The sequence below is a fragment of the Cygnus olor genome, chromosome 1 (assembly GCF_009769625.2).
Source record: "Cygnus olor isolate bCygOlo1 chromosome 1, bCygOlo1.pri.v2, whole genome shotgun sequence".
Classification (NCBI taxonomy): Eukaryota; Metazoa; Chordata; class Aves; order Anseriformes; family Anatidae; genus Cygnus; species Cygnus olor.
The window spans coordinates 45,407,579-45,434,670 of record NC_049169.1 but is presented as its reverse complement, the minus strand read 5'-3'; the positions used below and the strand labels follow the sequence as shown (position 1 = coordinate 45,434,670).

Here is a 27,092-nt window from a genome sequence, read left to right as displayed (position 1 = left end):
GTTGAGCATGATGCTGAAAGGGGCTCTGACCTCCCTGGCAGTTCCTGAGTACATTTCTGTCACTTAATGTTGACCAGTCACCCCACTGATGTTTCAGTGCTGCAGAATAGATTTCCCTTTAGTCCTTCAAAGCTATATAGCGGAACACTCAGGAAAGACAACCTCTTTCTATTTATTTCATTAATTAGGAAAATATAATACAAGCAATAGGCTAATAATAATAAATGGAATTTTAAATGGTCTCTAGATAGCAAATTTATGTCATTCCCTTCTTTCTGATCTGATGATGGGTTTTGTTTAAACCTCCAGGTGACGGTCCTATATGTTGTTTACTTACTCAAGCTCCACGAGAGCACTACCTTCAAAGGAATGAGAAAAAGTGCAACCTCAATGCATGTCACAAACATTTTCCATAGCAAGCAGGACAGCACACATCAAAGGATTTACTGTGAAATCATCCTGCAATCAGCATAGATTGATCTCAATAGACCACTCTTGACAGCAAGCATGTACTTCATGAGCAGTTACACGCCAGTTTTTAAAACCAAGGAAAAAATTGTATATTGGGACTGTTTTTCAGCCTGTTTGCTACGTTTTTTGCATTCTGTCCCATATTGGTTTTACAAATCTTAGAAGAAATGTAAATGAACAACCTGGATACTTTGACAAAAGAAAAAGCCTAAGTATAGAACATCATCTGTGTTCAGATCACCAAATATTACAACTGAAACCCTGTTTACAAATCAGTTCTTTCTTTATTTAAAGTCTTTCAGATGGAAATTATGTTATTTACCATATATATATAATATATATATAAAGTATGTAGAGAGATTGTTTATTTGTAAATAGAAAAAAAATCCTATGAAGAAGAACGTCAAGTTTTCACACTTTAAAAAAAATCATCAACATAAAGCCATGTTTAATGCTTGTATAATGTGACGCAATAAACTTTAAAATAAATTATGCATATGAAATATTTGCTGCTTGGCGTTCATGATTTTTTTTTCTGTTTCCCTTATTTGTTCAGAAAGCAAACAGACCAGCTGAGTACAAGCAAAAGTAAATGTAAAATAAAAGGGGCCAGGATCCATCACTACTTTCTCTCCGTGAATCCTTTGTGTATTTACATAGTCAATTATTCTTCCTGTTGTGTATTTAGTTCACTTTTTAATGTTCCCACTTGCTTTTTCTCTTGACCCTGCCAGATGCTGCATGTAATTTGGACATTGCGGAGTGCTCCCACTCCTGTGGAATTAATGGGCTTGGCCATCCTTCATTTCATTGTTGGGTGAGTTTTTAGCTGGGAGAGATGAAGGATCAAGGTGCAGGAGCGTGATGGAAACCCTGAGAATTGTCTTGCTGCTTTTACACAAGGCCCTGGCTCTGCGTCCAACTAGCTGAGGACAGTATATAATCCCAGAGAAAATATTATTCAAAATTAACTGTTTTAATTAGTGATGCCAATTAAAGTAACAAGCATATAGAAAAAAGCAAAGCAGGAAGAGCCACTTTTGAGCTCTGCAGCAATCACGGGAGGTGAACTAACAAGAAAAGGGACAGTTGTAAGGGTCATCTGCAAAGTTTAAAAATGTTTGCCTCTTACAGCAAGGTATTTTCCCCAGTAAAAACTCATCTTGACATGACTGTGGACCCACAGATATCATCTGGCCCAAACTTTCACTTCATACCAAAATTAAACAACTGCTCAGTGCTCAAATAGTAACTTCAAGCAATGACTTATGTGCTTTCTCTGTTTTAATAAATTATGTGAATTTAAAGTACTGAGAAAAAACTCCACGATGCTACATTTTTTTCTTAACTATGATAACTGCAAAGATTAGTCTTCTCTCCATGAACAGAACAGGTAGAAGCCACAGGTCACCCAGGACAGTTTAAGGCAGTATCAACAACAGTGCAAACAGGGATCTCAGCACAGAGTAGTGCAACATAGGCCATACTGATGCTGTTTAATAAAACAGCAATCGGTCACCCCCCTGAGGAACAGGTTCAGATGGGAGTTCAGCATGTGGGTTGGGAGTGCTGTAGCCATACCAGAAGGTACATAAGACAAGGGCTTGCAATAGGCTTCTCTTTTGTTCATGGCTTACTATGTGCCACTAAGCAGAGACACACAGAGGGACACCAGACCTTTTCACCACATTTTGGTTCTCTGTAGCAGAGTGGAGATACCACTACTTACCCTTGATCAGCTCTGTGGGCCAAAAGTACCTGGTAACTACAAATTATTTTACTCCAAGACTCAAAAACTATTTTGCAGCACAAAATGCAGTATCAGTTTCTGTCATGAAGTCAAGACACAAGGCTGCATGGGCTGCACTTAACCATTTGAGGTTTGGGAAGCATAGCCAGCTCATTCACTCAGTGGGCTAGTTGTCAGGGAGACTAGGACAGTTCCAGAACAGAGGCCTCTGTCCAGAATCCCAGAATACTTTATTCAGCATGCTATCGATCATCTCACATCAGATCTTAGATATGGGGACACAAGATGTAACACCTGGGATTTATTCTGCTTGCTCACAGCCCTTCTGCATAGTGTTCTGACACTAACCTGATCACAGCACTGCAGCAGAGGAATGAGAGACAAGGGGCTGGCCCTAAACTCTGCACTGGATTGTGCAAGCCCATGTTTCAGGAGGCAGAGAGGAAGCCTCTCTTCATCATGTCATTGTGCACTGGGTTAGCTGATGGAGATGTGCTCCTGGTGGCAAGCCATGCAGGGTCTGTCTGGTCTGTACTCCTCTAGGAGAGGTCTGCTCCCATTTTTTCTTCCTAATGTTTTCTGATCTTGTCAGCTCATCTTATGCAGGAGATCATCAAATGCCCACTGTCACTGGGGCACAGAATAGATTAAGAGCTAAAAGGCCCAAATCAGCATAGATAAACTAGCACTGTGTCAAACCCCAAATTATAGCAGCTCAGCACAGGGTACAACTGTAGCATAACTTCTAGAGAGTGTTTAAGACACACCGTCACTGTTTGATTTAAGTCTCAAGCATGACTGCTTTATAAGCTTCACAGCTGGGCTTTCCTGCAATGACTTTTATTACCCAACTTGGTTCCATTGCTGTAGACAAGTTTTGAACACCTATGTATACCCGTACCAGAAAGTCTGCAGTGCAAAAACAACACAGTGGGTCAAAGAGTCTAGTCCCTGTTGTACCAGAAAGCAGACAGGACAAGGAAGCTATGGTGGTTTTTACCCTTCCAAGCCAGAAGTACATGGTCAAGGATGGGTGTGCTGTTCACCTCCTCTTGGCAGCCCCGCCAGAGGATGAGCCATCCAGTGCCCTGCAGCCATGGACGAGACTTTACCAAACTACAGCCTATGTAATCCCTTCCCTACCTGGGGACTGCACAGTGGACTCTGCCCACGACAAAACAAACAACGTGCTCTGGCCTGATCTGGCCCAATCTTGCAAGTGAATCCCCAGAATGACAACAGGGACTACACAAACACAAATGGCTATAGCAGGTTTCAGCTCACAGCCCCACACATAACGGCAGTGGCAACTGCAGGTGCAGCCTTCTCTCTTGCCCAGTACAGCAAAGAGGGCCATCTTCTTCCATTTACATCTTTGCTACAGTACACCCAGCCCAGTACAAGAGTGGTCTTGGGCCAGCAAGTGGTTCTGCTACATGGCACTGAATAAAGAGCCCAGATAGCTCACTTCATCATGAGGGCCAGATCCGTAAGGGGAAGACAAGGCAGAAGAGTGAGGCAGGGAGTAAAGAGCAAGATATTAGTGGTTTGCTTTCACCCATCTCCAAAGACACTCTTGTAGCTTCCAACAGTGAGCACACAGGAGTAGATGCAGGTAACCAAAGAATGAGTGGCTTAATGAAAGCAAATATATACGACAAAACCAGCAAAATAAATATGCTCTCAGGCTCAGTTCTGCAAAGCAACCAGATGGAGATAAGTACATCTCCTGTGCTACAAAAAAAGATCCACTGTTTCTTTCAATCTGATGCACCCTGCAATGATCCTACAGTACCTACCTCCTTGTACGTTTAATGACTTAAAAAAAAAAAAAAAAAAAAAGGAGAACAACAAGCATGTCCGGGGGAACAGTGCGCTTCCCAAATAAAAAATTTACCCCAAGAGTGAACTGAAATTCAAAGCAGTTATTTTCCAGGAGGCTCAAGAATATCAGGCAAATATTTCACATTGAACCATCACCTTAAGCCCTGTCACCAAGATCCAGAGTGAGAGAGAGAGCAGCAGGAAAGACCTGATTCCTTTCTTGACTCACGTCAAAGTTGTGCAAGGGTAACAGTACCACAAAGCTCAGCAGACTCCTGCCTGTAACCCCGGCAGGGCTGGTAACTGACCCAGCACAGAAATGTCAGCAGTGGTTCACGTCAACAAAACTGTCCTCGAGGGCTGACATGGCCCCATGTCATATGTGGAGGCCATTGACTTTGTTCTTATCGCTTGCTACGTCCATTTCGATGTGGCTGAAAGCAGGGTTGTCGGTTCCTTCAGCTGCATTAGTAGATGTTTTCCAGCTCAACACTACCACCTTCTCTGCCTAAAAAAGAAAAGACAAAAGCCGTGCTGTGAAGAGGAAGAAACAGTTTTCCTCTCTTTGACCTGTAGGAAGCAGAGTCAGGCCTGATTTACAGAAGGCCTTGCAGGAAAACGCATGTCAGTTGCTGACAGAGCATAGTTATTCTTTGCAGCAGCTGGTATTTTTCTAGGGGTATGGAAAATTTCTTATTGCATAAGACGCTAGTTGTGTAAAATGTTCTTGTCACATAAAATGTTCTTGTCCTGTAAAGCATCTAAAGCATTTTTGGGTGTGCAAAGTTTTAATTGCTGTTTTCATGTCTGGTGTTCTGTCACCACCACGTCCCTGAGCTATTGGATCCCAACCCTTGGTCCTTGCCCCATCTTTGACACGAAAAGCAAATTAACATGTATCATTGCTTTGATGCTCCATCTTCACTAAACATAATGAGATGTTGAGCTCTTCATGTGCAGAAAGTTGCTTAGTTGCCCCCAATTTATTCTCAGTAATTAACTTTCTGCACTAGTGGTGATGCCAACCACTTGCTACCCAGGCAGACACTTGTTTCTGACTCCATACAGAAAATAGTACAGCTGTGAACATTAGCTTCCATATGTTTGGTGTTTTTTCTTTTTTTTCAAAAGACGTCAGAGATTAAACTCCCTGATGGTGAAAACAGATGCTGGTCCATTTAAGACTGAATGACAACAGCTGGATAGCTGGTGTCCAGTTTTGACATGGGCAAATAGAATGGAGTGTTGTAAAAAGTCCCTCATTTCTCTGGTGTTCAGCTAAAATGGACGAGATCACACTAAAAGGTGTTATTGTCATAGGGAGAAACATTTTGCAAACTGGTCCATCTTAAAAATATGACCATTGCCCATACTACAGTATTCAAAAAGCACTGAGCAAATCTAAACTTGCATGTTCAGCATCCTGATGGCACTAACTGAGGGGTTATTTCTAGTTTATTTTAAAAACTATATTTCCCCTATGTTAGCATTTCTAAGGGATGTTATTCTGCTCTACCCAATAATTTCTCCCCTTTTCTTGTATTATAGGGAGGGAGGGAGGAAATAGATACACCGTCTATCTAGAAATGCTTTCTCTCAAACAGTAGCTGATGTTGCAAAAAAAAAAAAAATAATAATTTAGAGAACAAGTTTACAAACAAAGGAAGCTTTGCTGAGTCCAACGTGTGCCTTGGATCAACTTCCAAAAGACTAGTGAGGGAGTATTTTGGCAGAAACCTGGAGAACAACTGTCCCTTTTATCTCAGTTGCTGCTCTGTTGTTACTGAAGTCAAGCTGTGGCCAAACACAGCTTCCCTGTCTGTTCTAGCTGCTTTTCTCTCACCCGCCTTGTGCTCTGCTCCTGCCTTAAAGCATCAGGTGCTATTCATCCTGGTGGGAAAAGATAAACCAAGGATTGCTTGCCTTTGTCCCCAGGAGGAGAGATTACTTTAAATTAGAGGATGCATAAATAACTACACTTACTGTATCCGATTTAGACCGTGAGAAGTTGGAAAGGAAATCTTCTTTGGTCAGCAGGAATTTACGGTCTGTGTTCTGCTTCAGTCCTCCTACAAAATAGGTACGTTTCAATCAGCCACGTTTACACATGTGAATGATGTGTCAGAGCCGAGCTGTGGGCACCAAGCCAGGTGAGCAGGACAGTCATGCAGGAAAAGCCATCAAGCAGTCACGGGCTGGATGTTACTTTCCTTAGGGATCATTTCTTTACAATGAAGTGTCCCCTGCATCTTTCAAAATATGAAATGATCCTCAGGATCTACTTGAAATGCCTCAACCCCTCTTCAGAGTTTTCTAGGTCCTCCCCAGGTTTCTCTATGAAATATATGTAAAATGCTGTGACAACCATCTGAGGTGGGTAGGGGATTAGTTGGATGTTTGGGCACTTTTAGGGCATGGAAGATGAACTACTGTGTGAGTACGTGCGTGGGAAAGAGAGGAGAGGTAGGTACTGGGAATTATCTCTATCACCTGAGAATTAAATGGCATCTTGTTCCACAAAGACCAGGGTGATGTTGAGTTGGTTCTCTGGAGTTTCTATTTCTTGGGCTGAGGAATTCTCATCTGGATTTACTGAGTTACTCAGATTTTACACTTTGTTTTATGGTCCAATGGAGAGGCTTTCAGTGGAGTGACTACGGGTGACCTGATCCCAAACTAGTAAGAAGTGGAATATGTCTACAAGCATCACTGCCAGAGCTCAACCTTGCCTTTGCAGAGAGGAGCATGTCAGTGAGGGAACTAAGGACAGAATGGAGGGAAGAAAGGGGAGCAAATCCTCCAGAAGTCTGTGAGGAAAAGAAAATGGTAGAAGCATATCTTGTGCTTACTAGTTACAAGGCACAAGGAATGTATTGGAAGCCAATCTGTCTGCTGAGTTTGGAGTTTTGTAGTCCTGAAGAAAAGAGAATTCATCCCTGAAGTAGTTATAGGTCAGGCAAGTAGGTCTGAATTCTAACAGCACCAAAGTCTGATGAGTGATATAGCAGGCATCTGGCCAGGCATAGTGGGGAAAGCTGTGAGAGCAGCTGATTTTGTGCTATTCCTGCCATGCACAATGCAGATGACAAGTGCAGTTTGCATCTCACTTAGCTGCAAGAGCAGAGAGGCCACAAGCTGGAACTGATGTCCCTGCTCTCATTCATTGTTTTTATCTCTTCACAAATAGTACAGAGCAACTAAGAAACGAGCTAACACTGACATGCACACAGTCTGCAACTCTTTGCTACACGCATGGGAAATGTGGTGAAAAGCATGCGATGCACAGGTGCATGCTTGAGTGCTTTGAACTCACTTAAAGTACAACTGTTTTTGTCCTCTAGAAGCATGGGTACATCTCCTTGCTTCAAGTTGCGGCCATGTTCAGGGACTACCCTTCAACCTCAGACCCTGCTGGGATCTAACAGAACAGGAAAGATAGACGGAGTTTTTTGACCCTCGGGTTAAAAAACTGCTGAAACTTCTTTCTCCTTAGAAATTTGAAGTAATCTTTCCTGTGATTAGAGACCAAGCATAGAATGCAGAAGGGCTGAGAGGAGGAAATGAGAGTTAGGATGGGAACCCTTATGCAACAGAACATGCAACAGTTGGAAGGGACCCACAAGGATCAGCAATTTCAACTCCTGGCTTCACACAGGACTACCTAAAAATTAAACCATTTGTTTGAGAGTGTTGTCCAAATGCTTCTTGAACTTCAGCAGGCTCACTGCTGTGACCACTTCCCCGGGTAACCTGTCGCAGTGCCCAACCACCCTCTTGGTGAAGAACCTTTTCTTAATATCCAGTCTTTGCAGTACGGTCACTGGCATTGACTGCGGAAATGACAGTTCTCCATTTGGTCATCTTAGTTTGAAACAGATCTAAGACTTATGTTCAACCTCAGCTGTGGAACTAGTACCTGTTAGGAGGCTGATAATCATTCCCACAACTATTGTGATAAGTGTCCCAAGTGTGCTGAAGTAGAGATAGGACAAGGAATACCAGCGGTCTGCCAGGACAGGCCTGAAAAGGAGCAGAAAAAGAATTAACCTCTGCTTTCTTCTTCCAGGCAACCTGAAAATGTTGTCTGTTTCCAGACAGAGTATAAATAAAGAGTTACTTTCTGAATGAAATGAGCTGGTACTCTTAGTACTGTACCTCCAAACAATAAAAAGTGCATTGAAAATCTGTTACAAAACTTCCAGGAGAAGTGCCCTCACAGGGGAGGAGGCTGGTCAATGCAGTAGACAACGTGGGACTGAGCAGGTAAAACAGGACAGTCTTGTCTCTGCTCAGAATCTAGTGCAGAGCTGAGCACTCCAGCTATCCAGATGAGGGGACATCATCTTTAGAATGTGCTGCATTATTTAAAGAAAAAAATATGGTAGGACATCAGCCATGTGCTGCTCTAAACAGCCAGAAATAATAGGGCAATTCTCACACCTCACGTTACATCTTGTTTTGGTCACCTTGAGGATGTGCTCTGCTGCTTCCCTACAGCCACAAGTCATGCTGGAGGTCTTGTGTGAGAGGTACAGTCTGTCAGACTGGATGTTGGGCACCTGTGTGTGCACCAGGGTATCCACTGCTGATTATATGATGCTCTGAGGTATAATGATTAAGAATCTCTAGAAGTATGTTTGTTTAGCTCCTGTTCCAGCTGTTCCCTGTACTATCATTTGTAATTTTTATGTTTAACTGTGAGTGCCCAAAGACAGACATACAGCAATTGCAGAGGGGAGAAACCCCCTTATGTTTTTCCCGTTACACCAATCATAATCTCTCCTGAAGTAACTCAAATGCTAGGCAGATGTTCATGTTGCTTTATATCAAACACATGCTGCGGATATTGCTGATGAGGAACTCATATACCTTTCGGGAGCTTGTGTGCTGAAAATTGTTGTTAATGGATTTGCTGTTGATGTAGTCAGATTGCTTGAAATGGATATATTACAGCCTGCAGTTGAGAGGGGCAGTGGCAAAGTCCTCTCTGGGAGTGGAGGATAAATCTGAGAACCAATTCCAACCCAAAGTGAAACGACGAAGCCAGTGACAAGACCCACAAATGCACCCTGCAAAACAGAAGACAAAACTTGGACTTACAAGGAAAGCAAAAGTATATTTAAAACAATATCAACAACAAAAACTAGATAAATAAGAGACACTTAAAATAATCTAAACTGAAAGCTACATAGGAAAAATAAAATATACAGCTGGGGAGAACTGGGAATTTACTTCATTTAACTTTTGGAGAGTACAGTGTTTGCTTGTGGCTCCTGAACATACCACTTTTTATTTTGCCACTGTGAATTTATAATCAAAGGATAGCTTTGGGTTGTTTGGTATTGGGAAAAAGCTGGTTTATTTGAGGCCCTCCTTAAATGACTACAAAAAGCATTTTCCCCTTTTCTTCCTGTGATTTGTTTTTGCAAAAGTCTCTTCTGGGTGGGTTTGCTAGCTGACAGCTAGTGATTCTTTTTGCAGCATATAATTAAAATTTGCAACTGTAAAAACGTAAAGGTTAGTGACTAGCACATCTTACTAAATAACAATCCTTTCAGACTGACCCATGGACCATACTCACAGAGTTGGTCAAATACATTTTTGATGGAGTAGCTTTTTCCTCTGGAAATGCTGATATCATGATACTGAAGCACTCTAGCAGAGCACTCCAATTGAGCCTGCCATTTAAAGAGGTTCATCACTTCATTGGGATAAGGTGGAAAGTGAGAAAGGGTAAAGATCCACATGGAAATTATCAAAGACATATCCTTGCTGCCCAACACAAAATTATTAGGGGTGGAGGGGGAAGGACAAACCCCAAATTATCAATTAATTTTGGTCCAACAGGGCTTTAAATTTGTACTTACAATTCCATTTGCAAAGGAGCAGAGGATTCCCAAGGCAAAAAGTCCTAAAAGGGGGCCACCGATCATGCCAAAAATGCTGAGTGCTGCCTGTGGAAGGAAGAGTCTATTAAGTGCTGTGCAGGAAAACTTAAAGCTTCCAACAGGGCAAGAAAGGAAGCTGGTAAGAAGGATATTATGGGTTTTTAATTGTCCCTCTCAGCTGGCAGGACTTGGTATAGTGACACGGGTGCTCAGAGTGGAAGCTTAAGCTGTTTGAGGCCAGTACCAAACAAAGAATAAAAGCTAATCTCATAACGGTATCCAGCAATTATTTCCTTACACGACTCATTCTGGATTATTCAATGCAGGCATGAAAAAGCAGCCTGACACTCACCTGCAGCAAGGCTCCCAGGAGAGATGCCAGCACAGCCATAGCGATGCAGACTCCACCATAAAAAAGGCCTGTGTGGGAAAGGCAGAATGATGTGCATCTGACAAAATGTCTACAGATGGAGAAATGCTTCCTTCTAACCCAGCAGGGCTCTGACATCCCTAAAACAAACCTGCTAGCATCTTGTTTTGTTTTGTTTTGTTTTTTCCTAAAAGAGCCCAAATGGCCAGTTTTCTGTTTGTATTAAAAGGAAATGATGCAAACGTGACAAAATCCTATTCCTGTATACTACTAAAGATTACTTAAGCACTTGATCCTAGATGGATTGATCCATACGGATTAGTCATAACGGCAATACACCATGCGTTGTTCACATTTTTCAGCTTATCTCCTGTGATGTGGTTCTTATTTTGAATGAATAAATTTGTTTTTCTTTTGAGCAAGAAAGTAAATGATGGCAGATTACCGGGAGCTAGCAGTGTGACAAAGAACATCCTGGGCTACCAGGACATAGCCGCTCTTGTCAGCACCCACAACAATGGCTCATTTGTTTTCTCCACCTCCACCCCTGTTAAGTTACACTGCACAAGGGCACAAGCAATGTTAATGTGATAGCTCAGGCAACTCATGACAATATCAGAGCACCAACGATTTTGGCATAAACACTGCTTGCAAAAATGTTTAAGAAACTGCTCTTAGGTGAAAATATTTCATATTTGGCACCTGTCACCAGTCCGCTGTGCTCTGTGGTAGGGGCTATGACACTGTGCTGGGACTGTGTTTTTTCACACCTATTACACACACTGCCTTGGGCCACACCTGCAGCTGGTATAAGGCTGTACAACCAGCAGAGACAGCAAATGTACGTCAGAGATGTAAGCCATCTGCTCAGCCCAGTTTTGACCCTCTTCCCTGAGGAAGGTCATTAAACATAGGAGATTATCAGACTGCAGGTCCAAGGGTACCTCAGGGAAGACATGAAGTTGCTCATTCTCTGCAGTGCTGTAGTTCACATATCGCTCTGTTCACAAGGTTTGTTACAAAACTGTTTCCTATGCTTCTAGGTTTTGACAGATTAAAGAAAAACAGCACCAATTTTAATCCAAGATATTTGGTTCTGTACTATTGTAGATCAATATTGAATATAGAGGCAGTCTGGCTTTACTGCTTAAACATCAAATGATGGATTTTTTCTTTTTTTCCCTAGAAATAGCTTGTCCCCCATTCTGCATAAAACTTGCACAGCTGATCTCTGCTCCCCCTAGTATTGCACCAATGTAGTCCTACTGGTTTGAATGCACTTACTCTTGCCTTATGCTGCCATAAGTAAGATCTGAATCAAGCCCTCACTTTGTAAAGCAAAAATAGAAGAGATTTTCCAGACATACTCATCCCCATGGAAATCCATGACAGCTTCTTTTCAGAGAGCGATCTGAAGTATGGCCTAATGAGGTCTTCAACAGTCACAGCAGCCAGAGCATTGATGCTGGAGGACACTGTACTACAGAACACAAGATTTACACATTTCATTGTTTATCTTAGATGCTGAAATCACAGATAACAGATGGATTACTGGCAGAGAGAAACCGCTGCTGTCTAGAACAGTGTCAGAGAACAAATGCAACCACTGTATTGGTTGAAATGACTTATTGCTGCAGGTGATGCAGTTAATAGCTTACAAAAATCATTTAAAATAATTGCTCTTAGTGAAGACAAGGCAAATCTTAATGAAAAGATGGGGCTGGAGAAGTCAATGAAAATATCTGTTACATGTGGTTATGCTATAAACATTACTGTAGCTATGTTGTACAATTACATGTTTATAATATTTAAGAATTCCTACAGCAGAGGGGCTTTAAAGCACAGAGAGACAGGGCTTGTTAGCTCTGTACATCGCCTGTGGCTAGCCATTTCTTCATGCTGTTAGTAGGGAACTCCAAACAGCTTTGAGTCTTAGGACCTCGAGCACTGCTATTGAAAACTATGAATTTGTAAGATGCAACATCAAACAGCTCATAGTTGTTTTCTTAAAGAAAAAGGAAATGAAATACAGAAGTTTTAGTATAAATGCACCTTTAGTGTTAACAAAAGAAAAAAGAAAAGAAAAAAAGACTTTAGAATCCAACTTACCTTAATGTCCCACTGTAGGCACTAGCTACAAAAAGCCCTGGCATTCCTGGAAAATCCTTGAAAATATCCAGCACTAGGTAAGGCATTAGCTGAAAAAATTCAGAGTGTAAGAATTACTACTATCTTGCTGTAATTTTTCTTTTTTTGCTGTATTATTTTTTATAACCTTCTCACTGGCATTCTGCCTAGCTCTTCTAACTTTGAGCGTCCCATTTTGCACTAGTTATTGGTTTTCTACAAAGAAAACGATTCTTAAAACATCCACTTGAGATACAGACAAGTCTGTTAAGACAACCTAGCAGAGGTGAACATATCCAATGATGACAGTATAGGTAGCTAGCACTGACCAGCAGGTAGTCTGGATTGTACTTCACTCTGTCAGTAGATTCTTATATCTGCTGTTGACACCACAGAAAGGTTTTAGATACAGACCAATAACTTTAAGGTACCTTAGAACTATTTCCATATTGGAAGCTATGTGCCATCTGTTGACCTTTGCAAGATCGGAGTGTTGGAAAAAGATACAGATTTTAAGATTTTCTGCCTGTGAACCATTTTTTTTTTTTACCAACAAGTCGGTCTTGTAGTATCTTACTTCTTGAAGTATCTTACTTCTAGGTTCCACCAAAATAATTTGACTGAAAGGAGGCACCTAAGAGTTTTCAGGTATCCATCTTGGCCTTCCATACCTCATCTTACTCTATCCTTAAGTACTGCCTCCAATACTCCATTATCTCTGCTCCTTTCCTCAACTTCCAGCTATTGTCCATGGGGATTTGTCCAGAGCCTGCAATTATCTGAGGCATAAACAAAGAAACAAAAAGATCTGCAGGTCTGTGAGAGCCAAGGAGATGCTGGGACTGACTGGTCCTGAAGACAGGTCTGCTGCCTTCTCCAGGTATTCCCTCCCACCATGGTCTAAACTTAATCCCTGTATTACAGACTCACACAATATAGACTTGGCATGTCCTCATTCCCATCCCCCAGCTCTTGAACCCACCGGAATGGTTACACATGCTCCCTTATCACCCTTCCCAAGGGGAAGGATGCCCCTGCCCCTTGCTACCTGCTGAGATGCGGAGCCATACCTGGTCGAGTGCCGACACCTGCTTTGCCGACCAGGGGTCGCAGTCCTTGTAGATGGAGTACAGGGACAGCCCGCAGAGCGTTGCACAGACCAGGATAGCCCAGAGGCCCACCAGGTTGATGTAGAGGGACCTGTGCCAACATGCACAGACACAACATGTTAGAGCTAGACGTCCCCCCCATGCTACAATTGAAAGACTGGACCACAAGTCCCCCCCAGAGCCAAGCAAGCAGGTGCCCACGCTTCATGTGGCTGCCCACCTGAAAGGGAATCATGGCATGGCTCCATGTGACATGATATTTTTCTTGGTAGCAGTCTCAGCGCCTGTCCTCTGACAAGGTCTGCTCGAGGGATGATGGCAGTGATATGGCAATCCACATATTTCGTCATGTGCACGAGTTTTACTTTACCAGCAGCTGGCAAGAAAACACTCTTTCCCCCTCACCACGCCCCTTGGCAGAGACAAACCCCAGATCGATTTGCAAGGTGGGGTGCCCCAGATCAAAGTGTTGGGTACCTTTAATCAGCACCAGCAATCATTTGCCTCTGGAGCTGCACTACCACACTTACACAATGCTAGAATCATGCTCATAAAGCAACAAAGTCACCGTTTCCTCCCAGCAAAGCCTCCATGGAAGGCAGCAACAAGGCATGTGTTCCCTTCTCCAGGGACCTGCTTTGGAGCCACTTCCAGATTCCACTTCCAGAGATTCAGAGATCAGAGATCAAGATCACTGACCCCAGAACTTCCCCATTACTAATTTACCCCCTTGGAGCCTGACAGAGTCAAAGAATCCTGTTCCCTCCCCATGTCCTGCTGGGAGCTACAGCTGACACAGAGACAGAGAAGAAATGTGTGGTTGTGATGCATTAATGCTGCTTTTGCCACACACAGCGGGCAGCCTCTATGGGTCATGAAAAACAAATCGTTCTCCCAAGCCGTTCCCCCCGCCCCGTGAAGGTTTTTCCATTCTACCTAACTATCCCATGTTCTCAGATGTTTCTCAGCTCTTTTTGACTCCTGGTTCACAAAGCTCTTCAAGCTGTGGCTCACCTAAGGTGGTCAGTTCAAGCAAACACACCCAGAGGGAGCCTGGCCTTGAAAAACAGCGTTCCTTTCCAGCAGTGGCCTCCTGGTTATCTGCGTATCATTCGCTGATAGAGATTGAACTGCCTGACAGATCACATACACTAGACCTGTGCAAACTAAGACCTCTGCTGGGTGGATACCTGGAGGACCTTTGGTATCCGTGCAAACATATCCATGCCTGCACTGCTGCAGTGGGCCTTTTAGTGCTTTCAGTTTCCAGGAAGGCAAGGAGCATCAGCCTTTGGACTGCTCCAGAGGATCATCAGGATGAATGAAGAAGTAAACATAACTTTATAGACCTTGTTAGGCATTGAAACGTGTATTTTTAGAATGCAGTAGTATAGGTTAACTAGATGAGCCAGCAGTTTTATACCATTGAAAAATTATTGGCAAGCACAATGTAAACTCTTAAAAAGACCTATGTAAATAAAGGCTGATTGGATAACACAGAAGGGAAAACTGCATTTATGCTTCATATTTGCAATTAGTGCTCGTCGAAACACAGCACTAGCAGCACTTTAAATTTCTCTCTAGGCTAAGTAGGTAAAAATGAAGTAGTCCCCTTCTTATAGACACTTACATATTGGCTGGATGTCTAGCATCGATTTAGCTGAAGCTGTTCCTGCATTGGCATGACATAATCTACCTTGACATAAGGCACTCAGAAGCTGATACAGCTCAAAATTTAACCAATGAGTTAAATCAATGTAAAACTTTTCAATAGATGCAATAGCAGTGTTAGCCTAAAGCCTGTAGTAAAGATTAGAAAGTCAAGAGAAACACATGAAAGCAAAAGAAATTGTCTGCATCCAGCAATTCCTGTTTTTAAATTGCGTCAGTGTTTGACAGTGAAAAGAAAACAGCGTTTTTCATCTGATTTACACCTCTAGCTCCTGGTACACCCTATGACTAAGCACTGTAGTATAATAATTGTAGCAGGAGGGAGGTGTTCCCATTAATTCTGGATGAGTAACATGAGGTGGAGTTTGGGTGAAGAAGGTACTGTGACTGTGCAAGGCTTATTTTTGGTTGGTTGTTTCAGTCTCTCTAAGATTTTAGCACTGCAACATGACAGCTGATGACCTTGAAAAGAAAGTAGAGGAAAATATGCTAGTAGACTATATTTTTCTGAAAGTGTAGCTCTCCTGCTCTGAGTGCCTGATATTGCTCATATTTAAGCATTATCTTTGATTTGCCTAGTCACTGTTTGAGGATGACAGCACATGTTCATACCTACTGGTTTGTTTCTTGAATGGGGTGAGATCCTTTCCCAAAGGCTGAGAACTTTTGTGCCATCATTTAAGGCCTCCCTACAGCCCACAAGTTGGGACACATGGAAGAATTACTTCCTCAGATCTGATTTATTATTAAGTAAAGCCTTACAATAAATGCCATGGAGGTGCAAAGCCTTATTATTTTGACCTGATGACACTAGACACTTCTATGTACAGGTTAAATGGCAACAAGAGGTGCAGGCCACCAATGTAACTTGCCAGATGTGTTTAATTATGTTTGCAAATGAACTAGATTATCATCACAGAATGACAGTGTTTACAGCTGTAACAAACTGTAACCATTACACAAAAAGATTTCTCCATGCAAGGGAGGCACAAGCAAGATGCCATGCAGTTCAGCTGCCCACGCCAGCAGGAGAGGACTCCAGCAATTAAGGCTGTGCCAACGCTAATATGGTATGAGCTATAGAGTCATAGCATCATAGAATCATTTAGGTTGGAAAAGACCTTCAAGATCATCAAGTCCAACCAAATAAATGTGTACTTTTATTCGTAACTCTTGAATCCCATCCAAACCCTCCAGAACCAGACAGCCTCCAGTCTTGGTCAAAGCCACTGCAACAGCCCAGAAAATCAGCCCAGAAGCTGCTGTGGTGTCACATTCCCCTCGGCCACGCTGCCTCTGGGACGCCCTGGAGGTGTCCCCCTTCACAAAGAGGGCAGAGAGGGTGTAAGACAGGGCCATAGTCCTAAGTGGAGCAGGTGCTTGGGAAGGACAGTCTCACTGGCACACAGATTGGGCACAATGTATGCAGCTGTTCCCCTCTACGCAGTCATGCCAGGGGCTGTGGAGAAGCCACATGGTGTGCTGGGAATGTGGCACTGTACACTGGAGATGTGGCTGACGATGAGCCATAAATGTCTGCAGCATAAATGACCGGAAAGCAGATTTCCATTATTGCCAAAACCAAAAATATTTCAGTTCTAAATTGTACATGATTTTGCGGGCATTTTGCTGACTTTATGAAGTGAAAACCCTCATAAAATTCCTTCTCTACCACATATCGCTGCATTATGGAATATAGGGACTATAGTTACGATGTGTATTTATATATTTCTCCTATAAATATACTATATAAACTTGGTAATAATTCTTACATCCAGAGTTGTGAACTATGGGAATGACACTAAAGATAAAGGTAAGATAATAGAGTTAGTAAATATACTCTGTTCTAGAGTAAAGACTGATCAGAAATTTATAAACTCAAGGAAACAGAACTCTCTGACAGTGTCCATAATGAATTCCCATCGAAAAAGTCAAGACTATTGTGAAAACAAAATATATGATTCCCCAACAATTTTATCACTGAATAAAACATTCCTACATTTTCTCACATTTACACCCATTGGTATGGAAAAATCTTTTAGTTTTTACTTAGGTAAAATTCCCCCACACTGGTTTATATTTAGTAGAGTAGCAATTCAAGATGCTGCCTTGATAAGGCTTCAGCACAAGTAAGTACTATATTATTTGGTCTTTAGGTTGCATATAAACTTAATGCAGCTATTTGTATGCAAGAATAGTGGCACAGTGAAACAGTCTGGCAGAAAGCTGAACGTTAGAGTCATTTATATGTAATTAAAATACCAGCATTTATTGTGACGATTTGTATTGTACCTGGTCCACAAAGCAGAAAGCAAAAGTTGTTGCCTTTTACAAATAGGTTTTATAGAGGCAAAAAAACAATATTTATAAAAAAAAGTCTCCACTATAAAGAACAGTCATTGCTAAATTAAGACATTAAGAGTTACTGTAGGCAGACTTACATTTTTGCGTGGAACCTGCTTTTGCATGCAATGTATCTCTGTACTTGGGACTGGTTGACGCCATAAATGCCAGTCCATGTGAAGGTCCCACCTATAACAATTGTCCAGAAGGTATGCCTTTGCAAAGGATTAGGATTAAAGCTACAATGAGAAGGGAAAAAAGAAAAAAAATTTGAAATGGAACTTGGGAAAAAAAAATGATGGAAAACTCATTATCAGAAGACCTTAATGACTAGGAGAAAAGATTTCCTCTAATTCTAAAATAAACTCTCCTAATTTGGCCAGATGTTGAATATTCCGATATTCCACCTTTACATGAAATCACAGAAAGCAGATTTTAAACTCGGAGCTGAAATCCTGACCTCGTGAAACTCTGATCTATCCAAAGGTGAATTTTAACTAATTTATTTGCCTATAAACTCTAGTTGTAAGTAAAGCAGTATGATTTCTGTGACTATTGTGATGAAATGAAGTTCCAGTAGAAAGTCTAATATGCCTGCTTATCTAGAAGGACATGAGTCTAACACCAATACAAAGGTGTGTTTGCATGCCCAGCCTTTGTGGACAGACTGTAAAAAATTTGCTGATTTAGCTCTAAGTGAAGAACAGATTTTAAATGGCATGAATATTTTTTAAATGACACTTTAATAGTGTTATTTAAACATTAGAAAGTGCTTAGCTTGGTGAATAATGTAATATTAATTCACCTATTACATGCTTTTATTCCTTTTCTTTTTCCATCTGTGAACTCTATGACTGGGGGAAGAAGCAATGCTGTATAACACTGCAGTTCAGCCAAAAAGGTTGAAAAATCACTGTTCACAAGAAGAAAAAAAGTATCCATAGATAAATTATTATTTACTGAAGAACTTGGGGAAGAATTTTATAGAATGACCTGATGAATATCCCCATTCACATTTGGTGGAACCCAAAATGCGTCCTTAAGACACCTACCTGACAAAGTAAAAAGATTTTGCTCTTCACAGGATTTTGCATGGTGTAAACCCTAAAATATCTCCCTCAAACTACTTAAATTTGTTTAAAGGTACGTAAAATTTGGGTCCCAACTCTCCTCCCCACCTTCGGTAGGAAATTAATTTCACGGTTTGTCACATGGGCTCTACTTGTCAGAATAAAAAGGCACAACATCTGCAAGTACAAACTCACTCCCAAAAGTTCAGTCTTCCTCCATGGTAGGAATCATTTACAATGCGTCCAATTCCTTCCTGTACCACCACAGCTCGTATAATCACAGACGAGAATCCAGCGACCATAATTCCAACCTGGAAAACGTCTGTCCACACCACTGCCTTCAGACCTCCCTGCATGAGGAACAGCACATATCAGGTACAACAAGGCAGCCGTGCTCTTGCTTTACACTTACATGCAGCTAAGAGAAATATTACTATACAGATTATGCATGATAGATTAATTCCATTTTACCCCTGAACAGAAATAATTCTGTATCGGGATGTTCAGAAATTGCATCCTGCAATCTGTTCAAGACATGCTGGCCTTTCTGTGAGGTGCACTAAAAATTACAGTGGCCATACGCATAGGTTAAGCCAGTATTTCCTTCATTATATCCCCCTGATTCAGAAGTTTGTTTGTATGAAAAGATTAATGATCAGACTGTATTCATCTTTCTAATATAGTAAGACTACCTCTAGAAGGCATACCATTCACACATGTATTAAAATATACAAAAAAAATATGTCATGGAGGTTCCATTTACACATTTCTAGGCATTTGGTCAATCAGCAGTGATCTAAAGACCTATCATTTCATAAGGCACTTGCTATTTTCAGTGGTTCTTGTCCATATGAGCATGCACTATTATGGTTGCAGTGAGCATGTGCTTGACAAACTACCTATCAAACTCTACAAGACTAGCAGAAAAGTCACAGGAGGATCTTAAGGAAGGAAATCTATCTTTTTGCTGTTATTTCAGCAACAACAGCATTTTGAATGTATCAAAACAGAAAAGGTTTGAGTCACGTTGTAGCTGCCTATGCATCCAGGGAAGTCCCTGGGTGAAGTGCAGGCCTACAGCTGTGCTGTGAAATGCGGCAACCCAGTTAGTAGGTGACTTTTCAGTAAATTCCACATTTGATGTGAATGGTGAGAGGAAAAGACATTTCCCTCAGCTGAAGGGCCAACTTACCAATGTGCAGTAGAAAGTGCAGACCACGCCAGTTGCCACCACGGCACCCCACAAATCGAAGCCCGTGACTGAAAAAGAGTGAAAGGACATTAGTACGAGGGAGGCACTGGGGACAAAACACTTAAGGTCGATTTTTCGCACCAGTCTGGTTACTGAAGACAAATGGAAATAAATTAAATGCAAAAGCAGAAAGTAATAAAAAATTGCAATGAAAAGATTTGCATGTCTGAACCAGGGGATTCCCATCAGTGCCTGAGCTTGACACACTCACGTGCTGTGCGGCACGGCTCTGTGGGGCTCCCTGACAGACAGCCCCGGCTAACGGGAAGCACGGCAGCAAAGCTCACGGAAAACATTGCTTCTAGCTAGGTCATAGTTTGTTATGGCCTGTAATTACAGGTCAAGTATCAGCATCAAGGACACAAAACATGTGGGACTCATACACCGGAGGAGACCAGTGCATACAGCGTTGGTTTTTTTTCTTCCTTTTTGTTCAACGAACAAGCCAAAAACAAACAAACAAATAGACAAAAAAAGAATGATTGTGATTTTCATTCTAGCCAAAACAATTAATTTTTCTATTTTCACTTTGTTATTGCCTTTTCTTGCCAAGTACACAAATTAATTGTGCCTAATTAAAAGTTTCATTTGGCTCCCTGTGAAAGCTTTTCCCCCATTTAAAAATAAATGTAGCCCATCTTCAAAGCAATAAGTCATTCTGGAACAAACAATGGCAATATTTCATTTTGTAAATATCACAACCAGTATCTTCAATTCAAAATGTCATTGTTCTTGAATTTTTCTTTTTCCAGGCAAAAAGATAGGGTGGATTAACAGTTCCAGGCAGCCCCAAAACAGATTTGTATGGAAAAAAAATGCAGAACTTTTCCCTAGCTGTCTCCTTTTGACGAAATGCACTTAATCAGGGGGATTAAATTTGTCTTATTCTGTCCATTCCTTCAAAATATACTTAATTTTTTCATAAGTTTTCTGAGTGTAGCCATGACCTAAGGACAGCATGAGAGAGCTGGAGTAAGTGAGAGCAGATTTTTTTGTTGAGCTACTTCTGTAATTCTTTACAGCCAGGATTAGGGAGCAGAATTACAGCTGGGAGGCTTTCTATCAGTGTTCCCATCAGGATCAACAAATCCTGGAAGACTTCACAGTCAATCCTTCAGCTGTATCTTTCGGTGAGCATTACAAAAAGAAAAGCACGCCAGTGCTACGTGCAGAATAAAACTATAATTTAGAAAACAGTGCAGTACAGTCATCTTACCTTGATTTAGTGCTAACGCTGGAGCATAAATGACAATGCCAGTATATAAAATCTAGATGGGGAAAAAGAGATATAAAATGAAAAGAAGAACCATAAATTCCTGGAAAAGGTAACAGGTTTCTGAGATGGTTTCTCTTCAAGCACTTATGCAGCCTGTATTTCCTAAATTCTTAACTGTTGAGAAATAATTTAAACTATTAGAAGATGCATGTCTGATACTAACCAGCACTGCAGTCTCACAACTTAGTCTGCTTAAAACAAATACCACAGTGACTCTTAAATATGCAATTCCTCTTCAGTTTTTCCTGGCTCTTATAATTAACTTGTTTTATTGCTTTAAAACTGCAGTCATACTGCAGAAACAAGAGCAAAAGGAAATTGGTGAGGTTTACACACGGTTTGCTAAGGAATCTATCACAATTTATTTTCTCAGTCTTGGGATCAATATGCCTCTCAGTATGCAACTGCAATGCACATGAATAAGAACAAGAAATACAGCATTAGTTAGGCATTATGGATTGCATTATAAGGGTTTACAGTCCTTGATGTAAGATGAAGCCATGCATGATCAGCTGATTTTCACCCAATACAGGAAGATACATACAAATCAAAGAGCTACTCTATCCACTTTTAAGAGCACAGTGGGATTCATACACTGGTATCCTCTATAATTTCTTCATGTTTATTTTTTAAGTGCCTTTTCACCACTGTTATTACTGCCTTGTACTACCAGGACAAGCTCAGCAGTGGCATGGATCTGAGCAATACAGCTTGCAATGAGCAGATGACTTCTGTGAAGGTCAGCGGTCTTGATTCAAGGGATTGAAATCCAGGCTGAGCTGACTTGCATCAGCTTTTCATGATTGAACTCTTTTGATTCCCTGATTTATACCAGTGGGACCTGGGAATGGAAGTGCAGCAGAATCAGAAGTTATCCAGAATTCAGCAAGCCTTTGCCCTTCCTGCAAATATGGAGTACAGCCCAGCTAATCCAGCACAGGAAAGCTAACTGGTGGACCACTTGCTGTGGCTTTTGGGCAGGAAAAATCCAGTCCCCGTGGCAGAGCTCTGCCACATGGCCAGCAGCTATGCTGGGGTGAGCCAGGAGGTACAGGGAGTGGTCATGCAGCTGTGAGAAGCAATGAGCATGGAGGGGCAACTGCACCCAGCATTACCACATCACCCTGGCCCTATGCTGCGTGCCTGGTACAAGCACAGGCCAGAAAGGGTGGTGGGACTGCCATGGAAGAAGAGATCAGCATCTGCCCCTGACTGTGGGACCACCGGGGAAGAAGAGATCAGCATCTGCTGATGGTGGGAAAACCAGGGAAATAGTCTACAGCTGCCCATGTGTGTGTGCATGTGCTTGTTTCTCTCTGTGCTCCGAGTCCTCTCCAGATTTACACACATAGCTTGTACGCCCAGAGAGCTCCCAGCCCTGACAAACCTCCCCTCAGCACCAGCTGCATCACTTCATAACCAACAAGTACTGACGCTTGTCAAGCGCCGTGTGTGACTTCTCTCCGTGTGACTTCTGCCCATGCAGTGACCATCAGCGTGGGCTGCTGAATCCCACTCACTCAGAGTCACCACAAGAAAGGGGCTTTCTTGTATGAGATGAATGAGTGCCAGAAGCTTTGAACCATCAGAAATTAATTTTTATGATGCAAATACGATCACATTTTTGTGTCAATTGAAGCAAGAAAGATAAAACAATCTTTCCATATCTTCAGTGTTTTTTTCAGGTTGTATTACTATATATCCTTATTATTTGTATTTTAAATACATGCCAATAGTCACAGAACAGTTAAAACTACACCATTAGGATCTTAGGGAGTTCCCTTTCCTCACTATTCTTTTAATGATTCAGGTTATTTAAGTTGTTAGTGCTGGGCACAGAAAGACAGCTATAGATCATTAGTTAATTTCCTTGTACACATATTTAAATTGTATAGAATTATTTTTCTGATCTTTACAAGATTACACTTGGTTTGTTCCAACTTACTCAACTGTGATGTCTTCATGTCTGCCCACGAAATACCACCATGATTCATGCATGCTACCACTCCACTTTTCCTATGAATTTGTGTATCCACAAAATCCAGCTAAGCAGCACTGTTTACATAAGAAAATAACACTTCAGTGATCACTATCTTAGTGGTGCAACTGTGATTGCACTAGAACTCCCATAGTGGGTCTTAAAAATACCAAAACGGTCAACAAGCAGAAGTGTAACTTGAAAAGCCTTCTAATTCTATATTCATTCTTGCTTTGAATTCCACAAAACATCCACTTCATAACTGTGAACAGAACACATTTTTCTTGCTGGTGTTTCACAGCATCTGGCACACGCTCACTGTACGTCTGAAAGCTGTGGTCTCACACTGACTTACCGAATGGGCTGGATACAGCAAACCGCACCAAGAAAAGTTGCAGGGACTGCTTTAGTTTGACATTCCCTAAGGCAGTGATTTGCAACTTTTGTTTGCAGACGCCCAGGTTTTTCCCAGCGGTGCAAACCCTTGTACCGCTAGTGACAGGCTCCTGACAGCTTGTTTTCCTTGTCACCTGTCACAGACCCTTGGGAATTAGTCAGACTCCCAGAATCCACGGACCACAGGACAAAAATTGACGCTGTAGATAACAGGGACACATTTACATTTTGAACCTGCTGTGGGCTTCTCATGAGGGCAGCCAAACAACTCTTTTACATGCTGTTTCCCTGCCAGGAAGGGTCACTCGTCTCTTGGCATGGGCGCTGATGCCAAGTGACTGCTCTGGGTGCTCAGCAGCACCTGGGGAGACCACTGGGGCAGGCAGCCCAGCATCCACTGCATGCTTTGGAGCAGAGATTTCTTTGTCTTGCTCCCAGTCACCTGTGCACTGCGGTGACCTCGTCAGCTGCTCAGAGAAACAGCCAGCTATGCTGAGCTGGACAGTCCTGGTGGCTACAAGGACCAGGGAAGTGCTCTGAGGTTTACTTGCCGTTTGTATAACGAAGAGGACCGTTCCACAGAGCCGCAGGTATTTATTAAATCGAAGCTCTAAATACTGCAAAAGAGAAGAAAAAACAAATGTTTATCAGAACTTGGCATTATCGGTAGGACTACAGTGAAGCAATGAGCAATACAAAAAGGGCATAGTGTTTTTTTAACGTTTTCATGAATGGACAAAACTTAGTATAATTGTGATGGATATCTCTTTCAACTTCATTTGATATTTCTTCAGACCTCACTGCTAGGTAACCACACCTGAGCAGGTGAAATAGACATCAGCTAGTCAGTGACAGAGCCCCCCAGTGGAAACTGGTGCTACATTGCTGCCTCAGGGCACTCCATAGGCAGGGAGCTGCGCACTGGGACTTGGCAAAGACCAGCACCTGCTATGCACTCTGCAACGTTCACAACGACGTTCCAGTAAACAACAGAACCTGTTTGCATTGTGAAATCAGAGTGAAAAGAAAAACATTACGGTTATGCCTGAGCTTTAGTCAGTTTGGAAACTCCGGCATTATGCACATCCATCTAGACTGCTGAGAGAGGGCAGAAGGTCTTCAGTGACCAGCGGTTTCTTCCTCCCACGGTAACCTCACCTTCTGCTGCCCAAGGCAGCTCACCATTTTCTACTAGTAAGTGGAAAGTTTAGCCTTTCTCAAAACAGGAACTCTCGCTTTTATGTCCAGCCTGGGAGCACACAACCTCTGAATGAGTTTGTCACGCTCTGGGGCAGATTTCGTTCCACCCTCTGTCCTAACAACCCTCTAGGGCATGTGGTGGCACAAAAGGGATTTCCTTTACCTGCCAATCTGTTAATTTGACACAGACAAACACTGAAAAATCTAGAGTGCTCACTCATGAGGTGAGCGTTTAAATTGTGATCTGTAGGCATGTTCATGCCAGGAAGCAATGCTGAACCCCCAGATGGACGTAAAAGGTTGTCTGATCTCTGAACTCTGTCCGCAGATAGAATGTATATCTTTTATAGGTGTGTTACCCTGACTAAACCCTGAGATTATCAGTGAGTTTCTAGTCATAATTAACAGCCTTTAATGAGAAGGGACGTATTTTAAATATCACAAGTGACAGGTCCAAAGATTAGTAGTTTAAAATGCATTGGAAGCCACCAGTCATTTCTGTTGGGGAATTCTTATCTAAATCTACCAACAGAAGTCTTGTTTTCAGCCTTCAGTGCTGCAACGCCCCTGCTCAGTGTAATAAAATACAAAAGACCAAAGTAGCTATCCAAGGACTTTCACCTGCACTGATGCCCCTTCCCTAACACCCTCTGTGAGAAAAGCAATTTGCCTCCAAATCTGCAGCTAGCAACCATCTTCCATGCAAGATCAAGAGGTTGCATGGACCTTCTATGTCAGAAGAAAGCCCTGACCGGATGCTTCCTCACCTAAAAAGAGTCAGACCTGACCTGCGATGCATCTCACCACCCCAGATTTCTTTGCACTGCTAGCTATAGCTTAAACTTACATTCTGGGCTGAAGACCAGTTCAGCCATATTTTGGTGAAAGCAAAAAAACCTTTGCAGACACGGAGCACTTGCTGACCTCACCATTCAAGCAATGGAAATGACATTTACTGCTGCAGCAGGTGTCTCCCCAAAATTTCTAGGAACAGCACAGACATATACTCTGCCAGAGGGGGACTTTTGTGGCTGCACCTGAGCTTAGAAACCTACCTGGAGGGAGCATGAAGTGAGAACTCTGGTTACTACGTTAGATGCTGTTGATGTTGGATGCACTCTGTATGTTAGATGCTCTTGGTATATTAATTACACATCATTAATCACACATCACCACCCAAGCTGCACAAGGATTAAACCACCACTAAACTGAGCAGCTGGAGTGAGGAAACAGATCTGGCACGGTGCAAAGCTCCTGAGCTGCGACAGCAGGGTGAGCATCTCCTCTCTGTGGAGGCAGTGTGGGCAGATCTGGGGACAGAGCGTGTTGCAGCCCGTCCTTGGGAGAGACACGAGATACGGGGCGGCACAGAGCGTGGGGAGTTGTTGGGAAAAAGCGTGAGAGAAGTCACAGAGAGAGCAGTCGTGAGAAGGCCCCCAGCTCCCTGAAGGCTGCGGAAAGGCTCCTGCTGCTCCACCTTACCTCGTAGGTGCTGGTAATGCCCAGCCTGTAGAAGACGGGCAGGAAGATCTCAGCACTGCACAGCACCACCAGCGCGTAGGTGATGGCAAAGATGCAGAAGATAGCCCCGTAGCGGTAGATCTCGGCGGGGGTGCCCAGCACCGTGACAGCCGACATGAAGCTGGCGGTGAGGGACAGCGCGACGGGGAGGGCGCTCATGCTGCGGCCCCCCATGAGAAAGTCCTTGGACGTCTTCTGCCCCCCTCCCGCAAACGCGTAGTAGATGCCGATGGCAGCCGACACCAGCAGCATGGCCGCGAAGACCACGTAGTCCCACACGCTGAAGCGCCCCATGCCACCTGCCCTAGCGCCCGACGGCCTGACACAGACCCACACGGGGCTTCCCCGGTGTTCTCTGTGTGTGTGTGTGTGTGTGTGTGTGCGGCGAGAGCCGGGGCCGCCGCCGGGACGGCCTTATAGAGCCCCGGCGCCCGCTCCTCCCCGCGGCGGTGCGCGCCCCCGCCGAGCGGCAAGGGGCGGCGATCCCGGCGGCCGGGGCACGGCGCGCAGCTCCCGCCCGCCCCGCGAAGGCCGTGAGGCCAGGAGCCGCGCCCCCGCCGCCCCGGTGCCCTCCTTCCATCCTTCTTTCCTTCCCTCCTTCCTTCCCTCCTTCCCTCAGCCCCCGCAGCCTCTGGGTTTCGGAGGGAAGGCAGCTCGCCCCACGGGGTGGTGTCCCCTAGCTCTCTCTGTTAGGACACGCCACCGTCGCCCCACACGAAGACGGCGAGAATATGTTTTATTCCATGCGTTTTCTATGGGTTGAGCAATCTGGAAGGTAAGCTGCTAACTGGGATCTCTTGGCAGACTTGCCAAGGCTGTGTGGTAGGGAAGCCCCGCTACCTGCGT

At 43.0% G+C, this 27,092-nt stretch overlaps 2 protein-coding genes across 7 annotated transcripts in view; one reads left to right on the top strand and one right to left on the bottom strand.

The window, feature by feature from the left end:
• The window catches only part of ANO4 (anoctamin 4), a 191,522-nt gene extending 190,530 nt beyond the window's left edge, over nt 1-992 (top strand). For all 6 annotated transcript variants that reach the window (XM_040556216.1, XM_040556239.1, XM_040556231.1 and 3 more), the window contains one exon: nt 310-992. The gene's annotated coding sequence lies outside the window, so the exon portion shown is untranslated. The remainder of the gene's footprint in view (nt 1-309) is intronic.
• SLC5A8 (solute carrier family 5 member 8) lies at nt 870-26,684 on the bottom strand. Its single transcript, XM_040556252.1, has 15 exons — nt 26,208-26,684; nt 24,077-24,142; nt 21,092-21,143; nt 19,816-19,883; nt 18,819-18,973; nt 17,652-17,792; nt 13,501-13,630; nt 12,413-12,501; nt 11,671-11,783; nt 10,286-10,353; nt 9,913-9,999; nt 8,915-9,114; nt 7,962-8,065; nt 6,029-6,114; nt 870-4,553 (listed from the first exon to the last, which is right to left on the bottom strand). Exons 1-15 carry the CDS (start codon nt 26,538-26,540, stop codon nt 4,422-4,424), a joined length of 1,824 nt encoding a protein of 607 aa, XP_040412186.1. The 5' UTR covers nt 26,541-26,684; the 3' UTR covers nt 870-4,421.
• Nucleotides 26,685-27,092: the final 408 nt, after the last annotated feature.